The 24500-nt window shown below is 39.0% G+C and overlaps 1 protein-coding gene across 6 annotated transcripts in view; it reads right to left on the reverse strand.

The window, feature by feature from the left end:
- The window catches only part of LOC147032905 (dipeptidyl peptidase 4-like), a 162731-nt gene that overhangs the window by 100206 nt on the left and 38025 nt on the right, over positions 1–24500 (reverse strand). For all 6 annotated transcript variants that reach the window (XM_085870929.1, XM_085870931.1, XM_085870926.1 and 3 more), the window contains exons 6-9: positions 19108–19160; positions 15376–15442; positions 12824–12944; positions 4342–4500 (exon numbers count right to left, since the gene is read on the reverse strand). In XM_085870929.1, coding sequence (XP_085727055.1) covers positions 4342–4500; positions 12824–12944; positions 15376–15442; positions 19108–19160 — 400 coding nt within the window. The remainder of the gene's footprint in view (positions 1–4341; positions 4501–12823; positions 12945–15375; positions 15443–19107; positions 19161–24500) is intronic.

Below are 24500 nucleotides of genomic sequence, written 5' to 3' on the forward strand. Positions count from 1 at the left end.
ATCTTATAGTTTCCAAATGGTAACCCTCTCAACTTGGGTGTCCGAGGGCCATTGAGCATTCCCGCTGAAAATTCAAAGTACACTAGCTCCAAGACGGTTGAACCGAATCGAATGAATCCTTACATGCTTATAGACCATAATGAGTACTACAACTTTGCTCATTTGCATAATGAACTATCTCGAGTAGGTCAGGGGTCAAAGGTCATAAGTGCATTTTTCGGGTGAAATGACCATTTGAATCCCCCTTGCTCCTACACGGATTAACCGATACGAATGAAAGTTCATAGGTACAGAGTACTCAATGGGTACTGCAACTTTGCTTCAGGACATATTGACTTATCTCGGCTAAGTCAGGGGTCAAAGGTCAATGAGTGCATTGTTCGGGCAAAATGACCATTCAAAGCCCCCTTGCTCATACATGGGTTTACCGATTCGATTGTAATTTCGTAAGTACTTCGTACTAGATTAACTCAGATCAGGGGTCAAAGGTCATCGGATGCTCGGCGACCCATGGCCGCCTACCGGCTTGTTTTTATACATTTCGACAGGAAAGCCATCAAACTGCTCATTAAATAATAGATCCAAGCAGCTCTGACAGTCAGTATGAAAATAGTTGGCCCAGTAATAAGGGAGCAGAAGCAAAAAAGCTGAAATGTGAATGGCACAAACCTCATTCCCCAACTCCGCACTCAAACCTCATTCTCCAACTCCGCATTCAAACCTCATTCCCCAACCCCAAACTCAAACCTCAATCCCCAACTCCGCACTCAAACCTCATTCCCCAACTCCGCACTCAAACCTCATTCCCCAACTCCGCACTCAATCCTCATTCCCCAACTCCGCACTCAATCCTCATTCCCCAACTCCGCACTCAAACCTCATTCCCCAACTCCGCACTCAAACCTCATCCCCCATCTCCGCACTCAAACCTCATCCCTCAACTCTGTACTCAAACCTCATCCCCCATCTCCGCACTCAAACCTCATCCCTCAACTCTGTACTCAAACCTCATCCCTCAACCCTGTACTCAAACCTCATCCCCCAACCCTGTACTCAAACCTCATCCCCCAACTCTGTACTCAAACCTCATTCCTGAACTCTGTACTCAAACCTCATTCCCCAACTCCGCACTCAAACCTCATTCCCCAACTCCGCACTCAAACCTCATTCCCCAACTCCGCACTCAAACCTCATTCCCCAACTCCGCACTCAAACCTCATTCCCCAACTCCGCACTCAAACCTCATTCCCCAACTCCGCACTCAAACCTCATTCCCCAACTCCGCACTCAAACCTCATTCCCCAACTCCGCACTCAAACCTCATTCCCCAACTCCGCACTCAAACCTCATTCCCCAACTCCGCACTCAAACCCCATTCCCCAACTCCAGCAGGGGTCAGTAAACATACACCATGCCACATGTACAAGGGAAATTTGCAAGTCGAAATAAACAAATGAGTTTTAAAATATTAATTATATAACACTCAAGTCACTGTGCCTGCCACACTTTTTTCATCCCCACTAATCCCCCCAGTGAAACTGAGTCAAGAGACTGACAGATTCATTTAATGTGGTGGTGGTAGTGCAGCACAAGCATGATGGGCAAAATTACCTCCTGCATCAAAGTTCCTTGTTAAGACTTATTGGTTCCGTATAAGTGTGGTTACAAACCTCACCGCTCGCCAACACACATTATTAGGTTTTGCAGCAGAATTGCATCTTTACTCCGTGCAATCCAAAGACGGCACTTCGATATTTTCCATGAAGTTCATAGGAGGATGTGGCAATGGGAAAATCCAACAAAGAACACTATTTCCATATTTACCAACACAGACAAACGTTCTCTTGCCTGGCAGACATCCAATCACGGTAACGAGCTCGCAAGTTTTTGTACCTGGAAAACTTCTACAAAAAATACCCCAATTAAAAAAACTACCAAAGGAGTAATTCACATAATCGTCGTCATGATGCGTTAGCATTGCACCCCATCTGAGTTAAGAATGGTATGCTTTTCTGATGACAAATATACAGAAACTTCCTTGTGGATAGTTACGACAATATGGATTTCCATAAACATACAAATGAGTTTCACCCATGTCTTGCGTTGTGTCGCTATTCATGGTTGCTTGAGGCAACTTTCATCAGCTTGAAGTGCATCACAGGAATCAATTTATTTGTGTAGCGATTCTAATAGATAATTATGCAGCTAATTGTACAGCTACACATGGTTGCTTGAGACAACTTTCTTCAGTTGGAAGAGCATGGGAGGAATCAATTTATCGATCCTAGCCACCTGGGGTAATTGATTAGGTGAGAGTTAATTGGTTATTTCCTTCAGTCACAGATGAGAGAAGTGATTGGGTCTGTTTTTCATGTACATATACACACAAATATATGTATGTATGTATGTATGTATGTATGTATGTATGTATGTATGTATGTATGTGTATGTGTATATATATATATATATATATATATATATATATATATATATATATATATATATATATATATATATATATATATATATATATATATATATATATATATATATATATATATGTAGCCTGGTGTTGGCTTAGTGGTTAGGGCAGCAGCTTGGGATCCAAAAGATCCTGAGTTCAAGTCCCGTTGGGCCACTGAATTAATACACCAGGGGGTTGACTCAGCCTGTCATCCTTCCGAGGTTGGTGAAATGAGTACCAGTGTACTGGGCCGGTGTATACCCCGGTTAAAATAGGAGTACCATATCCCTGTGTCGTAAGAGGCGACCAGGGTTGCGTCAGGAAGGGCATCCGGCGTAAAACCTGTGCCAAATCACTTTGCGGATCATACAGATGATCCGTCGTGGCGACCCCTAACGGGAGCAGTCGAAAGAAGAAGAAGATATATATATATATATATATATATATATATATATATATATATATATATACATATATATATATATATATATACACATATATACACACATATATATATATATATATATATATATATATATATATATATATATATACATATATATATAGACTCCTCCAATGCTCTTCGAGCTGAAGAAGTTGTATAAAGCAACCATGAAAGGCTACACAAGGGTGGCCGTTTGCCATTTCAACCCCTTCCCAGAGTTCCTCCACAGCTGTAAAGACGTTCACAAAATAATAGTATATACATGAGAAACGCAATGCAATAGTATATACATGAGAAACGAGGCTCCCAAGCATGTACCGCATGGGAGTAGTAGATTTATTTTCATAATCCTACCCATCTGAGTTTAATTGATGAGTTGAGAGCTAATTGGTTATTCCCTCCATTCACAGGTGAGAGATGTGGGTGGGTGTTCGTTTTTCATATACATATATATATATATATATATATATATATATATATATATATATATATATATATATATATATATATATATATATACATATACATATATATATATATATATATATATATATATATATATATATATATACATACATATATATACATACATACATACATATACATACATACATACATACATACATACATACATACATACATACATACATACATACATATATATATATATATATATATATATATATATATATATATATATATATATATATATATATATATATATATAAATATATATATATATATATATATATATATATATATATATATATATATATATATATATATATATATATATATATATATATATATATATATATACCGGCGTAGTGGCGTGCGCCTGTAATCCGGCTACTCGGAGGCTTGGGTTGGAGGATCGCTTGAAGACGGGAGCTCTGCACTTGGGCCGCGCAATGAGAGGGTGTAGGGCAGCCGGGAATCATGGCGAAACCCAATCCTTATCCCTGTGTCGTAAGAGGCGACCAGGGTTGCGTCAGGAAGGGCATCCGGCGTAAAACCTGTGCCAAATCAGTATGCGGATCATAACGGATGATCCGCTGTGGCGACCCCTAACGGGAGCAGCCGAAAGACGAACAACAACATATATATATATATATATATATATATATATATATATATATATATATATATATATATATATATATATATATATATATATATATATATATATATACATACACACATAAACAAATATATATATACATACATATACACATACAATTAGACACATCTCTCTTTTTAATACATTCAAGAAATTACTCACTCGGTAAAGTTTTGAAGGCAATTTGCATTCTTCACATGGAAAATAAATATCCTTTGAAACCTTCGAATCTACAAAATAAGTCAATAAGAGAACAGAAGGATCTTGAGGACAAAATCCTTCAAATTATTTGTGTGTCAAACAATGGAAAACCTGCCTTGGGGTAAGGAATTGAAATTGTCTTGGGATACTGCTCCTCTCCATACCACGAGTACTCGATGCATTCTACCCCAGTCTCATTGAACTGTGCAAAAGCTAAGTGGCCTCCATCTGGAGACCACCACATTGCAACGTTCGAACTGAAGATCTCCTCTGGAAGGACAACATACAAATCACATTCAATATGGGATAACATCAATTTGAATCACAATGATTGATCACATCCAGGGTGGATCAGAAAATTTGTATCTGAACATTAAAAAAAAAAAAAATCTCAATGATTGTTCATGTAATAAGTTTAAAATTGCTGTAAAGGGGTTATCTAAAAATTAAATCGATTCAAATTGTAAAACGTGTATCGAAAAGTTTCCTTACTTTCAGTAATCAAATCCATATATGTTAGGCTACAGACTTACCAATCAACCATAATTCAGGGAGGGGATAACAAACCCTGATTGTATTTGTTTATTGTAAACAAAATATATTAGTGATAATGTTGTAACACCAAGACAAGATAAGTAGTGGAACAGGAAGTGAAAAAGGCCTATATTGACCGACTTGCCACAAAATAGAAATCAGCAAGCATTCACACGAGCCAGAGTGCAGATCAAAGAGTGGGAAGCATGGGGAGGGAACACACCTCTCTCAAATAACTTGGTAGGAATTTAGCTCTCTCAGAGAAAAGTCAACGTGAGCAGCACAGACACTCATCCTCCAATCAGGTTCTGAAATCTTTTAATTATTCACCAACATGCTAAAGAGTTCAATAATAATTTTCTAAAACAGTAATATGTCACCTTCTGTCAAATTTTAAGCTCTTTGTACAATATTTGAACGGATTTGTTTTGATCTCATTGACTGCGATTCACAAGATCCATATTTGGTTTTATGGAAGAATCTAGGCTCATGGGGGAGCCAAATGAAAATGGACAGAAGGTTTACATACTACCAAAGGGTATGGTGGGGATGGATATACATAATGAAGAAAAACACAAAGATGAGTAACCATAGCCTGGAGAGGAACATTATGGGAAAGAATCGGCATGTGCTGAAGAGATCATGGATGTGTATAAATGAGTGCATGAGGTACTGGTGGGCAGCACAATTGAAACACTGAAGTCAGGGAGATGAGATAATGGACGAAGGGAGACGATTTCACAATTGGGGGAATAAGGCGATGCATGAATGGAGGTGGCCAACCAGTCTGGACTTTGGGAGTATTTCTTGAGGAATGCAAGTGGCATGGGGTGGTTTGGGGAAAGCAGCAGTTGGAGCATTGACAGATTTAAGCTAATATTTAATAGAGTCCACCAACTTGTTGCTGACTGGAGAGTGACAGTCCCTGGGAATGTCTCTTGCCTTGAGATTCAAATCATGAGAAAAGCCTCGTTTTGAACATATCAAGAGGAGCAAGTTTTTAAGCAGGAGCACCAGCCCAAAGTAGGGAGATATACTCCATATTAAAGTCTTGTACATTGCGATATGCTTGGTGTGGCTGAAGAATGCCTTAACTCTATAAAGAATACCCAGAAAGTGACTGGCATTTGACAGCAAATTGGTGCTATGCTCCTGCCATGAAAGCATAAGGCAGACTGTGAATCCTGAGTTCTAGGGACTGCACCTCTTTCAGTGGCTGTCCTGAGTGGAGGCCAGGTCATCTGATGCAGCACTCCATCACTCTCCTTCTTGGTCAAATAGCCCTTACACAGCCTGGAGATGTGTTTTGGGTCATTGTCCTGTTGAAAAACAAATGATGGTCCCACGAAGCGCAAACCAGATGGGATGGCGTATCGCTGCAGACTGCTATGGTAACCATGCAAACTATGCTGGTTAAGTGTGCCTTAAATTGTGAATAAATCGCTGACGGTGTCACCAGCAAAGCACCCCCACAACATCACACCTCCTGCTCCATGCTTCACGGTGGGAACCACACATTGCAGAGATCATCCGTTCACCTTCTCTGCGTTTCACAAAGACACGGCATTTGGAACCAAAAATCTCAAATTTGGACTCATCAGACCAAAGGACAGACTTCCACCAGTCCAATGTCCATTACTTGTATTTCTTGGCCAAAGCAAGTCTCTTCTTATTATTGATCTCCTTCAGTAGTGGTTTCTTTGTCGCAATTCAACCATGAAGGCCTGAATCATGCAGTCTCCTCTGAACAGTTGATGTTGAGATGTGTCTTACTTGAAGTCTGTGAAGCATTTACTTGGGCTGCAATCTGAGGTGCAGTTAATTGACGATTTCTGAAGCTGGCAACTCCAATAAACTTATCCTCTGCAGTGGAGGTAACTCTGGGTCTCCCTTTCCTATGGCGATCCTAATGAGAGCCAGTTTCATCATAGCGTTTGATGGTTTTTGCGACTGTACTTGAAGAAACTTTCAAAGTTCTTGAAATTTTCCGGATTGACCGACCTTCATGTCTTAAAGTAATGATGGACTGTAGTTTATTTTTGCTTCGTTGAGTTGCTCTTGCCAAAATATGCACTACTACAGTGCAGACAAAATAATGGTCTTTCACCAAATAGGGCTCTTTACTGTATACCACCTCCACCTTGTCACAACACAACTGATTGACTCTTGGCTCAAATGCATTATGAAGGAAAGAAATTCAACACAAATAACTTTGAGCAAGGCTCACCTGCTCATGAAAAAGCATTTTAGGTGACTACCTCATGAACCTGGTTGAGAGAATGCCAAGAGTGTGCAAAGCTGTCATCAAGGCAAAGGGTGGCGACTTTGAAGAACATAAACAAGTCTGAAGACGACAATGGTTCACGAGCGGTATTTGATGATGTGGATTGTTTCAGAAGTCAAGGATGTGACAATGTGATAATTTTTGACCAAGTTATAAAAAGGATCAACATGATGTGGTACGAGTGACAGGTTATTAGCTGCAAAATGTCGAAAACCCGGTTTCGTTCAACAACTTTAAAAATTTGCTCTTTGTATAACCTTTAAAGGTCACAAAACAATGTTGTGGACATTAAAATAAGGAAACAGGTTACATGCTATAGCTTATTGGAGTTAGTTCGTCGAAGAAGGTGGAAAACCCAGTTCGATTCCCACAACTTTGACCTTTGTGAGCTTTAAAGGTCAAAGGTCAAGGATTATGACCTTTGGTGCAAAACTTCTTCTGGAACATTCCAGGAACAATATAACGTCATATAGGCTATATGGCATTTCGCACTCCTCGGATTATCCATACTTTGATGAAATCAGCGTAAAAACAAACTTGAAGGGGGCGCCACGGGCAAAGTGTTTGAGATAGAGAAAAATGGCTTCAAGACTTTAGGTGGGAAATGACCTCAAGATTATGCATAAAAAATATTATCATCCGAGCTCAAAGTTTGGGGGGTCATATGATTTATATGTCAAAATTCGCAATTTTCTAAGTTAGTGACCTTGTGACCTTGACCTTGGGACGAAAATGAAAAATCGAGCTCCATGGGGCTATGCAGGTGCCATTGGGCAAACCAAATACTGAAACTCCTGCCAGATTCGAAGATGGATTTTTATGTCAAAATTCGCAATTTTCTAAGTTCGTGACCTTGTGACCTTGACGTTGGGACGAAAATGAAAAAAAAAAATCTAGCTCTGTGGGGCTATGCAGGTGCCATTGGGCTAACCAAATACCGAAACCCATCAGATTCGACAAACCCCTAGGAGAAGATGCAAATTGAAATTGGCTACCCCCTAAAAACACGTTTTTTAGACGTGGCTCCGCCCATAATGGGCGCACCACACCCATTCGCAGGAAAACACAACTAGGTCATGATATAAACCTCCCACCAAAATTTTTATCAGGATCGGATCAAAACCCACGGAGCTATGCTCGGGACAGACAGACAAGCTGGTAGGCGGACATGGGTAGTCGATCAAGTTGAATTTAGTCGTTTTTCAGCCGTTACTAGCCAACAAAAGCGTCCATTGCAATGGTTCTTTCTCACACATAACGAGGACACACCATGAACCTACCATACCAGTTTCATGTATATCTGACTGATAGTCTCTGAGATATAACGAACTTCGTTTTTTTATTGTTTTCGACCAGGGTTCATTCAAAGTCTATCTTTTCCGACAGTTTTCATAGGATCCGGCTGGAAACTTTTGACAATATGGCTGAATGTACTGCCCACAGTCGCTCGTGGACCGATTTTTGATTTTCGAAAAAATTAATTTTTTATGATTTTTCAAAAATTTCAAAGTCCCGTTGCTAGGCAACGGATGGGTCCATAGCAACGCTTCTCATTTTCACACAACTAGGTCATGGTATGAACCTACCAACAAAATTTCATCAAAATCGCCATTGTATTAACGGAGCACTGGACTGAACAGACATACATACAGACAGACAGACAAACATATCGACGGAAATACTGATAATAAGGGTAGACTAGATTGACAACCCAACAGACAGACAGACAGACAGACACACACACCAATGACGAATATAGTGGTCACTTATTTTTTTCGTGAAAATATTTTTCGTGAACCAAAAATAAAGAAAAACCTTTGAATGAGGAGGTGTGTCCAAACTTTTGACTGGTATTGTGTATATGTATATATATATATATATATATATATATATATATATATATATATATATATATATATATATATATATATATATATATATATATATATATATATATATATATATATATATATATATATATATATATGTGAAATCAATGGTTCTTATCGATGTAGCTCAAGAATAAGGTCGGTCCGAAGATGCTGCCTTGCAGAGCCCCAACCTCAAGGGAAATATTATCAGAAAGGACACCATCAAGGGCCAGGCACTGTTTCCTCTCACAGAGAAAATCAGACAATCACTTCAATAATGGATGCTGAATACCAGTAATGGAGTCACAAATGCAAAAAATGAATAAAGATTATATTATATTACATTATATTATATTATGTTTTATTGTATATTATATTATCCATGCTCAAAGAGCAAAGATGAAAGTAAGAATCTTCAAATTCTCAATAATATACTTACATGCAAACAGTATGACAGCTCGGCATGATTCCAATAACCAGCATATCTAAATTACAACTTAAGAAAAATATTACTGTTGCAACTTAACATAATACAGTGTGGTCCAAAAGGTAGTTTACCCAGATTACCACGTTTATTTTCCAAAGTATAAATTCACATCAGCCAGCATAAATGAAAATTGGCAAAACTTGTTTCTTTATACCCAAATTACAAAGCAATAGTTAAATGTCATGACATTTTTTGGTTACTACAATGTAGAAAAACAGTAAAAATAAATGTAATGACATTTAACCTGAAATGGATGAAAACAATTGTATTGATCTATATTTGATGTAGATCCAAGCAAAAGTACCAGTCCCCAGTGATGAGAAAAGTTGAAGTCAATCTATCAATTTAAATTAGTTCTGGAACTTTAAATATGTCAATTGTGTCACACTCTTGGTTTCATTCAGAGCCAAACCCCTGAGCTACTTATACAGCCCACAGCAAAATGGTGTTGCAACATTAGGCAGTGGAGGTTCAATTTGTCTACGAAGAGTGTAGAATATCCTGTTTGCAAAATAAAATTTGGCATAACCATTATTAATGCCTGTTCTCCCATCATTTCAAAAGATAATGTTGAGCTTTGCCTGCATGCGCAGCTTTTCAAATTCAGCGCAGGAAGAGGCCATCATAAACGGGAGACAGGCAAACAGCATGTTTTGCAAATATATATATATATATATATATATATATATATATATATATATATATATATATATATATATATATATATATATATATATATATATAAACTTTTCAGCTACCCTGAATAAAAATGTCATAGTGAAAATGTGAAATAAGGTTGAAGCTTGATCAGGTTTTAGCTTCAGAATTAAAATTTGTGCAACTTCTTGCTCACATTCAATCAAACAAACCATCATGAGCACAACTTGGTAGGAAAATTTTGGCTCAAATGTACACAATAATGGGTTCGTATGATGCCTGTGTGGCTGACAGGATGACTTACAGTCTTAGATGCACGCACACTCGCTTTTGATTACACACAGTGTTTTTATCAGGGAATTTGTGAAAACTATTTACACCCCTCCCTCCTTTTCCACCTCCCATAATTGCTTATATTATATTATAAAGCCATAATTGCTCACATATTGCATGTTCTGCATTCCTTTTTGGGAATGTATGGTATTTTTGCTCATTTCTGGCCAAATTAAGCACTTTGTTAACTTATACTACCATATGTAAGGTGAGAAATGGAATACCAACTAGCCTCTGTGAAAGCCAGTGTGAGTCTGCCTTGATCATGTATTTTATCAACTAAAAGTTGACAGGAGTATGTTTACTGCAGCAGGAAATGAGGTGAGGCTGATGTTGAGCGTTAGTCCTCTGCCAGAGCAAAAGTAAATAAATAAATAATAATAAAATATTATTCTCTTACATAATATATATATATATATATATATATATATATATATATATATATATAAATAAATGATATATTACGCAAAAAGTGGTTTACCAAAATAAACTCCCTCCCCGCTGCATTTTGCTCACTGCAACCCGTCCTGATGGCCCTGCTTTCTATGGAGTGCGATGTTTTGATTTTGGTGTCACAGTCGTCATCGGTGATCGACTGAAATCTGCTGTGGTAATCTACTACAATCTATACTGAACAAAAATATAAACGCACCAAGCGATTGTTACTATTTTACCTCGAACTCATTAATACTAAATCTTCACAACAATTTGGTTATAGAATCCATGACAATTGAGCATTAAATTTCAAAGAGTTCCTTGAGAATTCTGGCGACAGTCTTTGCGCTACAACAGCCGACACAACCGAGGTGTCACTGTCAGAGTTCACACAGTCAGTAGTGGGTGTTGGCCTCCCTCAAGCTTGGCCTCCCTCAAGCGGTTACGCACCGTCTGGGCTGAAATGCGCCTGTTATGCAGCCCGACAGTCTCATCGGCAGTCCTCGTGGCCGGTCGGAGTCGATCCCGGAGATGTTGCAGCCTCATGTGACGATCCTGACCGGCGGTGGTCACACGTGGTCGCCGGGCATGTGGGCGGTTCACGGTGCTTCCAGTCTCTCTGAGGCGCGTTCTCAGGCGGCTAATGGTGGAGTGGTGGACATTGAAGTGTGCTGCAACGGCCCGTACTGACGTCCCAGCATTCAGCATGCCAATGGCACGCTCCCTCAAGATTTGTGACATCTGTGGCATGTTGACATTTGTCACCAGTCCACATTTTGGGGAGGCCTTTTATAGGGCAAGCTATAGGGAGTGTTTGTGTCCTGGTCACGCTCACTGACCATCACTCTGTCAAGCCCCATGGTGCTCATGGGAAGGATTACTCAACGTGTGAGTCCACACACTCAGAGTGGTCAATTTGAATGGGAACATCTGTCTTGAGCAAAACAAAGGAACCATTGCTCAAACATATCATCGGTTTGACCATTTTCCCATAATGGCAATCTTGACTTAGATATTTAGGTTGGTGCGTTTATATTTTTGTTCAGTATACATTGACTGAAATATACTAGAAACATCTGCTGCTTAAGGACGAAGGAAGGGAGTTTTTGTCTTCTTTCTCCCGGACAAGTTGTACAACTTCCGGGAGTTTGATTTATTATTTTTGCGATAACATCCACTTTTAAAGTTATAATGTCCATAAGTTTATTCTATTAACATTTTCATACAGAGATTCTTCTTTTTTAGTGATAATGTTGTTACACCAAGAGAAGACCACGAGTACGCGATGAATAATAAGCAAAAACAACGTGGGAGGTCAGCCGTAGACTTTGCATTGGTTAATGAAAATAAACTCCCTCCCAATATTGCCCTGGTGATTTTTCAATGGGTGACTGAGAATACATATACACTCTTATGAACGAAAAGTTGATAAAATCCATGTGTGGTTGCATGTTGTTTTTGCCAAAATTTTGTTTTGAAGTCTTTCTTTTTTATCCTTTCTTTCCTTGGAGAATCATGCACAAGGAGCCTTGACACATCATTCATGTCAAGGACATTAAGAGATATCAATGTGCTTGCATATGAATTACAACATCAGTAGACATACTTTTAAGGAAATAGGCTAAGTGTAAAAACAGATGGCTGGCTCATGTGTGGGGCTTTGGGAAAGGGAGAGGTGGAAGAAATATGGCCACAGAGGGGGTAGATGAGTGATGTAGCACATACTTTGCTAGAAAAGGCATTTTTAATAAATAAAAACTATCACCACTGCATTTCGGGTCAAGTTCACTTGGCCATTGCAGACAATGGCACACAATAAGACAAACTTGATGGGTTTGTAAGATGAGGGCAGCAGAAGGGATCACAGCTCACAATAATCAACACTAATGGAGCTATACAATATGGAGATGCATGAATCACAAATACAACAATATATTTCTTACACTTGGGGGGAAATTAAATAAAAATTAAGGCAATTTATCAAATGCAAACCTTCGTACAACCAGTCAGGAATTCCATTGAAAATCAAATTCTCTTCGCCAGATGTTGTTATCGGAACAGCAGTGCCATTAACTGTATGCTTCAAATATATGTTGTTTTTTAACACATAGGCCTGTGGACAAGGGCAGGGTATGCACAAATGAGGAAATGGAGATGAGGGTGTACATGGAATCAAAATAATCGGATCAATTGTGATTGCATTTCAAACATCTTTTGCTGAAGTTCTAGAAATAATTGTAAAAACAGTTCAAACAAGAAAAAGAGCAATCAGAGATTGTAGACCCTTGCCAGGACCACTTTTGAGTGGTGTATTTGTTTTTATAGGTTTTAGTGTACATCGAATATGGCTGCCAAACCATGTGTCATGACATCATATGTGTTAACCTTTTGCTCCTGATGGACAGGTGGTCATACGTGTAAAGTTTCGTCTCTATCTATTTAGCCATTTCAGAGAAGAAGATTTATGAAGTTATTTATTGAAAAAACTATATGGCTACCGAATCACGTGCCGATGACATCATCAATTTTTTTTCTGTGGACCATTTTGTCCCGAGATGACGCTCAACTATTTTCATACTGATCGGATGTGGCATTCTACAAATGCAAGTATGACATCATAACAAAGGCACCAATGACATCATGAAAAAAATCACACTCATTCCCAATGAGGAGTACTTCCTATATGTCAAGATTGAATTTTTTCCTTGTTGAAGTTTCAGAGATTCAGAGGTCCAAAGTTTCTCCATTTTTGCTATATGGTTTCCACACCACGTGACTTGTGACATCAAAATTATCATTAAAACCTTCTAACATGAGTAGTCGCACCAAGGGTGAAAATTTCGTCTCAATCCAACAAGCGGTTGCGCAGAAAAAACACAAAAGTTCTGTGTGGACAAACAAACAAATAGACAGACAGACGAACAAGAAGACGTCATGCAGAGCACGATACTTGCAAAATCCATAAAACAAATTTGACCTCAAAAATAATTGGTGGTTGAATTAAATGACCAAATATGCAACTCCTCTTCAAATTTCAAGTGAATCGGATGAAAATTGACAACTTTAGAAATTCATATTATGTTGACCTTTTGGCCGATGCTGACCTCAAAATAATTGGTGATTGAGTTTAGTGACTTGATCTGCAAATCCTCTTCAAATTTCAAGCAATGGGATGAAAATTGAGGATTTTAGAAATACCACCTCAGTTGTTGATCTTGGGCCTATGTTGACCTCAAAAATAATTGGCTGGTTGAATTCAGTGACCTGAAATATAAATCCTCTTCAAATTTCAAGTCAATTGGATGAAAATTGAAGATTTTAGAAAAATCACTTTTAAAATTTCAGATCCAGATCTGGATTCGGATCTTCACCAAAATCTAATCTTTTCGTCCTTGCCACATACCCAGCTCTCCACAAAATGTAGTCCAAATCCATCGACAACCTTTTGAGATATTTTGTTCACAAACAACCAGGCCGACAGACAGGAGTGAAAACATAACCTCCATCCACCTTTGGTGGCAGAGGTAATTAATTTTAATTGTTACAATTCAAGTTATCTGAAATTTCAATGTTTAAAAAATATATATAATATATATATATATATACACAAACATACACACAAACATGGGCTGGCAGGATGGCCAAGAGATATGCATATTAGTCTCTAGCTTGGGTTCAAATCTTGTATGAGTTGCTAAACAAATATATGAGATGCCTTGGGTAATTTGGGACATGCATAAATGATTGAGTGGAGATATGGCTTATCCGCCTCGGGAATGGTTCACAAATATGACATCATAAGCCAATCACGAATGGCGATTGCATGTCAGGAAGTAACAAAAATAACAAAAAAAACTACACACCTACCTACAAGCCCGCTATGTTTAATGATTTCAGAAAAAAAATACATTTGCATCTTATAACACAATACCATATTCTAAGGCATTTTTCGACATTTCCCTCAAAAGAAAATATTTTTTCTGACGACCAACGAAACGTGACCGGTCATAATATAAAATACAAGGATAAACCAGCTCATATGTTACAACTTCAGCACTGATCATTTTTGAGCATCATGGTCAGGTCAGTTGAGTGTTTGGTGAAAATAATTACCGGACGAGTCAAATCCAACTTAAACTACCATTCTGGTGAAGGGTCAGAAAGTGTGGCACATCATGGAGCAAGCCATCCTTCAGGAAGAATGCGGTCAGCTATTCCATCTCCCATAAACTGAATTAGTCCAAAACTCTAAGTTTGTAGGCCAGAAGCATGGTCTGTGAAACCTGACCAACACATTCAAAGCATGGGATGTGGATTCAAGTAAGTAGATAAAGTAATTAGAATGTAGACAAAAACACCGCTTTCATAGACCAAATGACTTCTTATGTTTTGAAGTTTAATTGATGATGGACAATCACGACCAAAAGTACAGCATTACAAAAATTAGGATTATAATTCATTAGTCACTCTCTCATTTGATAGCAACAGCAGTAGTAGAATCAGAAGCAAAACAAAAGCGTAAATGGAAATACAGTTTTACTTACCAGGGCGTCCTTTGAGGACCAGGCAATGTACTGTATCGTCTGGGGGAGAAAAGCGTCTATAATCTCTCTGCATGCAACAGAAAGAGAAATGTGATTGCAAACAGCTCCCTGCAAAGAGGAAATAACTTCGCAAACAGCTGGAATAATTCCTATAGTAACAGTTACTGAGTAAAAATAAACAAAATGAGTAAAAATAAACACCATTCAAAAAAAAAAATGCTAAATTTGCTGAACAAAAGACAAGGAATGAACAAAATCTTGCTGCAACATGTTGCAAAAGGGCTGCTTTCACCTTGCTCAATCATAGAGAGACTGCCATGCTTCTGCCCTCCTTGTAATAGCTCCCAAAATGGAAGTAAAGAACATGCACAATCACAATCAACTTAAGTTGTGTCAAAACAGACAAAGGCTCAGAATTTTTTTCTCCATTTTATTCCCCTGCATTCTAATCCAGAGGCATTGTGTTTTGGGGTTGTCCGTCCAGCTGTGCGTCCTTGCATGCATAGCAGATTTTCATTACCATGATAACTTGTTAACGACTGAAGGGATTACATCCAAACTTGGAAAAATTATGAAATGTAATATAAAGATGAACTGATTAGATTTTGGGTTCAACAGGTCAAAGATGATGTGTCGTTTGAAAATCATTTTTCATATCATAACTCGAGTTAGAAGCATCTGATTCTGTCTCTGTCTGTCTCTCTCGCTCTGTCTCTCTGTCTCTCGACCTTTAATTGAGATCAAACGCAACAGTGGGTTGACATCTACCATGAGTGGAGACAAATCCATTGACACATTTGAGTCAAATCCTCTTTTCTGATGAGTCCACTCTCTGCCATGACATCCCTCATCCTTCTGACAGATCGGCAGCAGCCACTTCTTTCTCCTCAGACCTTGAAAAAAAAAAAGTCAAAAACTTGGAACAGGTCTCAATCCTGAGAAATCCCTCTATATATATATATATATATATATATATATATATATATATATATATATATATATATATATATATATATGTTGTTGTTGTTCATCTTTCGGCTGCTCCTGTTAGGGGTCGCCACAGCGGATCATCCGTTATGATCCGCATACTGATTTGGCACAGGTTTTACGCCGGATGCCCTTCCTGACGCAACCCTGGTCGCCTCTTACGACACAGGGATCAGGATTTGGGTTTCGCCATGATTCCAGGCTGCTCTACACCCTGCCCAGTGCAGAGCCCCCGTCCTCAAGCGATCCTCCAACCCAAGCCTCCGAGTCGCCGGATTACAGGCGCACGCCACTACGCCCGGTATATATATATATATATATATATATATATATATATATATATATATATATATATATATATATATATATATATATATACATATATATATACATATATATATATACATATATATATATATATATATATATATATATATATATATATATATATCTCTCTCTCTCTCTCTCTCTCTCTCTCTCTCTCTCTCTCTCTCTCTCTCTCTCTCTCTCTCTCTCTCTCTCTCTCTCTCTCTCTCACACTCACACATCCTCTCTCGCACACACCCTCTCTCGCACACACCCTCTCTCGCACACACCCTCTCTCACACACACCCTCTCTCACACACACCCTCTCTCACACACACCCTCTCTCACACACACCCTCTCTCACACACACACCCTCTCCCTCCGAAATGACCGTTCTGAAAACACTCCCATTGACTTTCACAACAACCATCTCAAAGAGGTTCACGTGCCTCAAACTCTTGGGTCTCACTCTCAGCCATGATCTCTCCGAGGCAAGCCACATTTCAACGCTGGCCTCCAATGCCAGACGACGACTGGGCATCCATGCAAAGTCTTTCCTTCGCACACCTGAGCTCCTATCCACCAACAAGGCTTTCATCCGCAGCTCGATGGATTAATGCTCTCCCCTTTGGGCTGCCTCTTGACGCCATGGAAACTAAGGCTTTCAAGATCACTGGAATCCCTCATGATGAAGCACTAAATTCTGCTTTAAAATCACTGATTGTAGATCACTGGAATCTTCCAGCATTAGTCTCTGGGCCTATCACTTCACCATCACCAACAGGTTGGTCATCTCTCAGTCTTCTGCCTCATTTCTGGTCATGCACCTTCTGCCCTCTCCATGCTCTGTCCCCCCCCCAAAGTATCATTCAACATGCACGTGGTTCGCCAGAAACTCCCGCCTCGTGAAACTGCATAAATCCAGAACCACTGCTCACCTCCACTCATTTATTCCTCTTTTCCCACCTGTGGAACTGTCTACACCACTCTCTTCGATGTCATTCTTCACTCCCGGTCTTCAAGACAGCTGTTCACCACCATCCTCCATCCAAAGCCATGATCTATTCCACACCTGTTACACCACCCCCACAACTCCCAAATTTTGCTTTTGTATCCATCTTATCCACCCCTTGTGTTCTCTGCTCACCATCATCGTTACCTGCATGCATTGTTTGTCCATCTCCGTCTACCTTCTCCATCTGCCCAATTGGTGTTTCCCCTTTTTCCTGCTGTTCCCTTTGTTATGTTGTGTCTTGGTCTGTTCTGTGTCGTAGCTCTTCCATGAGCCGAGAGCATGTATTAAAAAACAAAATTATATATATTTTTTCTCCTCACTATCATTTTCCACAAACTACGAGTTTGTTGTATTTGTGTGCTGTTTTCTGCACTGAAGTTTTTGGAACATACGTGAACATGCATTTGTTCAATGACGTGGATGCCACATTTCTTTGCATGAAGAACAATTTTCTCTTACCTGTTTTTTTTTTTTTGTTTGATTTTTCAGATGTGGCTTCAATGACAGACACCAGTGAATCCGCGATCGAAGAACGACTTATCGCCAGTGTATGGATTCATGATTGCGAGATATAGCAGATGGGTTATGAAGACATAAAAGTGCAATTTTTGCAAAGGATTAATGAAGACTGCTCCCTCAAGTGAGGCATTCCAGACATGAGAGGAAAATGCTTTATCAAAGGAGAGTGTTCTTGACAAAAAGCGTTCTCGTCATCCAGCATCGCGTCGGGATCATGCGGACATTGTTGAAGCATCCTGTAGATCACCATATAAATAAACGCAAAAAACATTCTTCAGAATGAGGCATTCCCCGTTCAACATTGAGAAAAAGAAAAAGAAAAATGATCTTGTGTTGAAAGCATTTAAGCCTGGACAGATCAATGACCTCAGTGATAAGGACTTGGATACTAGTGAGGCTGTTTGCAAAGTACTCTTGGGGTGTTTTCCCACTCAGGATTCACCAGTGAAACGTTGGAAGGCAACATACAGATGTGCATTCACTTCACTGCAAAGGGACTTTGTGCTCATCCTGCACAAAAAAAGTTCTTCAAAATTTTTTCCCTACATTAAACAATCAACATTCAATTTGCAGTATCGCACATTTCTCAGTTGCCAAATATGTGGCTCATATTGTAAAGAAACTAACAAGCAACCAAAAAAAAAAAAAAGATAATTGCACTTAAGGGCTATCCACATATTATGTACATTGGAAGGGGAAGGAAAATAGATAGGAAATTGAGAGGATTAATATTGAAGAAAGGATTGGAAGGTAGTGGAGTGTGAAAGGAATGACAAGCACAGGGAAAGGGTATTTAAGGGGGAGGCGGACACAAATTCTGCCATTGGCATACATACTGAATAAAAAAATACATGGCTCAATCTGATAAAAGAAGATTTCAAACAAAAAAGAAGGTTCAGACTTACTGATTGATAATATCAAACACTTGATAATCAGCTGTATATGAATGCCGCCAACCCTGAAAAGTAAAACGATTACCTTGAACACAAGTAATCATTTCTCACCTTCATTGCCTCCTCATTCAATCCACACATCACTGTCCCCCAAGTTGTCCCACTCATATAAGTTACCTTTCCAACATTATCATCTTTCATGTTTGTGATAAAAAAAATATATTCTAAAAGTTCTAAATTCTGCAAATTAGTAACAAATACAAATTATACTTTGAGTGTCGATATACAAATCAAAATAATGAAAATAGTCCAAATCAAAATATCAATTGGCTGTCCAAGTTACCAAACAATGATTTATAACAACATCGGAGTGTCAGACTGTGAATCGAATCCAAAAAAACCCACAAAAAACTCAAAATATTTAAAGAACATTTTTTGAAGGTATATTTACAGGTTTAAAATGCAATGAGCAAGATGATGGAAGCCACATTTGAGGCATAATGTGCCACTTCAGGCTAATGTTGTGCCAGTGTGTAGTTTGGAGAAATAGAATTACAATATATATGCAGCATCTGAAAATCTTTGTCCGATTCACAGTCGCCGGGCTGAGGCCTCCGGATTGGAAGTGACGCTTTGGTGTAGGACTTTATGTCCATTGGAGATCAGGGAAGTGCTCATTACACTCCACATATTTTGATTTACCTGCCGATCACACCACGTGCCTTAGGGCTGTCCTTATTTTATTTTTTTCGGGAAATTTCAAGGGGCTAACCCCGAAGTTAGATTGATATTTCTGGGATTTTTTTTTTTAAATATGAACCCGAAAAAAAAATATTTTAAGGGTTGCTCCCATCCATCGAAATTTGAAAAAAAAAAGAAATTCATTTTATATTTTTCTTTTTAAAAATCTTATGCCAAAATGACTAACATGTAATATATGATGTTTTATGATGCATTAGAATCTGAAATACTGCAGAAAAATATCGTTTAACTTGGCAAGATTTTTCCAGTCCGTCTCAGTGAAACTTGAAAAGTCTAAAAAAAAAAATCAAAAAAATCAAGATTTCATGTTTTTTCGCGTTTTTTGAACTCCGCAGTTTGCAGACAGAGTCTTTGAACAGACGGGACAAGAGCTATAGTTCACTTGTTCAAAGTTGATTTCTTACAGTCCAGGAATCGTTTTCGGTGATCAGTTACCGCTTGTAATAGGTACTGCTTTTGCTACTCATTGTACGTAATAAGACTGTTGCAATCAGTCGCCAGGGCTACACCACGCTCTGCAAGTCATTCACAACTTTCAGCCTGCTGACAAGAGTATGGCTCTGTACGAAACTATCTTCAGTTTCCCATTGATCTGGGTCTTTGTACAGAAAGTCACAGTATCTATCTATAATTCCAGCAATGTGTGTGTGTGTGTGTGTGTGTGTGTGTGTGTGTGTGTGTGTGTGTGTGTGTGTGTGTGTGTGTGTGTGACTGCTGTTTCTCGACAATAGCTGGTCCGATCTAATTGAAACTTACCAGGTATATTGCTGGGGGCCTGAAGATGTGCCTTTTCAAGGTTTGATATTAATCGGACAAGTGCTTCCCAAGTTATGGCCATTTATTTACCAAACCAATGACAAGACACGTTGTTGCGTGGGCGTGGCCGATGGGGAAGGGAAGCTCAGCCACATTCCCCATTTCAGGTTACAACGTACGGATTTCCGGATAATGATGACTTCGTGTATTCTAATAATTTCTCGATTTCTTATGCGCATTTGTAGATAAACACAATGCCCCAAGTTATGATAGTTTTCATATTAGACGGTGCATACATTTCGGTAACATCAGAGTGCTGGTATGCTCTGAATCAGGAAGTAATATTTTTTTTCTCTTCTCTTCTCTTTTTGTTTTTCCTTGCCACGACATTGCGAAAAGGTAAAATACGTTGGCGCTAATTGAATAATTGGGTATTAAAACTAAATTGCCAATAATCGTAACTGTGAATAATATGTGAACATCCGGGCCATGCACGTGCGGGCACGTGAGAGCGAAGAAACGGCCTGTGTGGTTGTTTGTTGCTCGCGGTTTGAATATTTATTTATGAATTTTTTTTTTTTTTTTTTTTTTTACGGGCACGTAACAGTATATAGACAATGTCAATTTGACCGAAACATGTCAATTGAGACAAAAAGAAAAATATCTCAAACTCTAAAAGAACAAGACGATGACGATGAAGAAGCACTGAAAAGAGCTGTTGTTCACCAGAAAGATATCATGTGCTGAAAACTGGAAGATTTCGCATCTACGAGAAGGAGAAGTTTTTTTTTTTTTGATGTACTGCCTTTGAACTCTCACTTTCCGCACATATATATATATATATATATATATATATATATATATATATATATATATATATATATATATATATATATATATATATATATATATATATATATATATATATATATATATATATATATATATATATATATATATATATATATGTTGTTGTTGTTCTTCTTTCGGCTGCTCCCGTTAGGGGTTGCAACAGCGGATCATCCATTATGATCCGCATACTGATTTGGCACAGGTTTTACGCCAGATGCCCTTCCTGACGCAACCCTGGTCACCTCTTACGACACAGGGATAAGGATTGGGTTTCGCCATGATTCCTAGCTGCCCTACACCCTCTCATAGCACGGCCCAGCACAGACTGCCAGTCCTCAAGCGATCCTCCAACCCATGCCTCCGAGTAGCCGGATTACAGACGCACGCCACTACGCCTGGTAGGCATAGTAAACACTACGCCTGGTAGGCAAGATCTGCCGATCTGTCAGTTGAGATTTCTCTGATATCGTCACAGGCGTTGCAAGTGTGAAATCATAAAATTTTCATATTGCTTTCAGAGTGCATTTTCAAATTGCTTGTATTGCAATGCAGTACAAGCACATAATAACACTGTTTTTCGTATTTTTTATAAGCCATTAGGAGTTATAACATTTTAGTATAATTCGTATAAGCTATTGGTTCACGAAAAAATATGTGACCACTATATTCGGATTGGTGTATGTCTGTCTGTCTGTCTGTCTGTCTGTCTGTGTGTCTGTGTGTCTGTGTGTCTGTGTGTCTGTGTGTCTGTCCCAAGCAAAGCTCCGTGGGTTTTGATCCGATCCTGATAAAATTTTGGTAGGAGGTTTATATCATGATCTTGTTGTGTTTTCCTGAGAATGGGCGTAGTGCGCCCATTATGGGCAGAACCACGCCCAAAAAAACGTGTTTTTTTAAGGGGTAGCCAATTTCAATTTGCATCTTCTCCTCGGGGGTTGTCGAATCTGAAGGCCCTGTCACACCTTGACGATTTAGCCAGCATATGGCAATGTATCAAAATTTTATCTAAAACGCTGGCGTACGCTGAACTATTGATGTTTTTTTTCAGTTTTGGGCGTATAATAACGAGTTGGATGTACGCATAACGTATTAGTAACGTACACAGAACGTTTCAATAACTTATAGATAACTTATACCAATGAATGCTGAGCGTGTTGTCGGCGTTCACAACTTATACCCAACGATAGTCTAACTTATGCATTGCGCGCAGCAGCGTATCGCCGACGATCACATGGCGTAGCCTATTAAAAGGCTGCCGCTCGACGATTCAAATCATTACCGCACTCGAGATCGAAGTGTCTACTCACCATGGAGTCTGAAACACTGACGGGTTCCTCCTGTGAACCCCATTTTTATATACCAATTCCCCTAAACGCTGCCAATACGCCATTATACGGTAGCTGGAAGTTAGAAACACGTTGAGTAAGTTCTGTGGTCGTCCGGAAGATGTCAAATACGTCTAGATACGTCAATATGAGTTGGAGATACGTTACACATAGGTTAGAAATAAGTTTCGGGTACGCTAGACATTACCTCGATGTATTTCGACTTATGAGTAACTTACAAGTAACGTGCGTCGACGTGTGTCAACGATCGCATAACGTGCCTACAACTTATGGCCTGCATATGCGGAACGTGTGAGTCATACGCTGGCATACGTCGAAAAATTTTGAGCATGCTCACAGTTTGTCGCCGAGCTCGGCGTACTACGACGAATGCCAGCGTGCTCTTAACGTATACAAAACTTACCCATAACGTATTCGACGTGTGCCAGCGTATTCGCCAAATTTTTCATATGTTGGCATACGCTGGCTAAAACGTCAAGGTGTGACAGGGCCTTGACAAGGGTTTCAGTATTTGGTTAGCCCAATGGCACCTGCATAGCCCCACGGAGCTCGATTTTTCATTTTCGTCCCAAGGTCAAGGTCACAAGATCACCAACTTAGAAAATTGCGAATTTTGACAAAAATCATACGACCGCCCAAACTTTGAGAGCTAGGATGACTATTTTTTATGCATATGAGGTCATTCCCCAACTAAAGTCTTGAAACCATTTTGCTCTATCTCGAACACCTTGCCCGTGGCGCCCCCTTCAACTTTGTTTTTACGCTGATTTCATCAAAGTATGGATAATCCTAGGAGTGCGAAATGCCATATCGCCTATATGACGTTATATTGTTCCTGGAATGTTCCAGAGGAAGTTTTGCACCAAAGGTCATAATCGTTGACCTTTGACCTTTAAAGTTCACAAAGGTGAAATTTTCAAAGTTGTGGGAATCGAACCGGGTTTTCGACATTCTTCGACGAACTAACTCCAATAAGCTATAGCACGTATCCTGTTTCCTTATTTTAATGTCCACAACATTGTTTTGGGACCTTTAAAGGTTATGCAAAGGTCAAATTTTGAACGTTGTTGAACAAAACCGGGTTTCCGACATTTTGCAGCTAATAACCTGTCACTCGTACCACATCATGTTGATCATTTTTATAACTTGGTCAAAAATTATCACATTGTCTCATCCTTGACTTCTGAAACAATCTACATCGTCAAATACCGCTTGTGAACCATTACCATCTCCAGACTTGTTAGTATTAAAGTTAATGGAAAAAGTATTTTTACTTTTAATTTTTATGAAGTTTTAAAAAGTGTTTAAAGCAAAATATTTATATATCTATACACAGCGCAGCTCTTTTTAAATTTTATTTCTTCCCACTACGTTTTGAGGTTGATGATGGGGGAGTGGAGGGGGGCGGGGGGGGGAACTCAACTACTCGAATGTCCCGTGGTCTGTTAAACATCAATCCAGCTCTGGCACTGATGTATTTAGGGAGCCAACATTTTCTCGGTCGAGTTCTACATCAGAAAAGGCTTACACAAATTTGCTTTTCTTTTCAATCTCTAATATGAATCTTATGTTGGGACAGACTCAGCTGAGTTGCTCAAGATGTCTAACATTTCTCTTTCTCAGTCCACAACAGCAAAAGCATCATCAATGTAGGTATTCCCGAACCGTGGAAGCCAGTTCTCACTGGAT

This window comes from Eptatretus burgeri, chromosome 2, assembly GCF_056783735.1.
Source record: "Eptatretus burgeri isolate ZD-2024b chromosome 2, Ebu_testis_v1, whole genome shotgun sequence".
Taxonomy (NCBI): domain Eukaryota; kingdom Metazoa; phylum Chordata; class Myxini; order Myxiniformes; family Myxinidae; genus Eptatretus; species Eptatretus burgeri.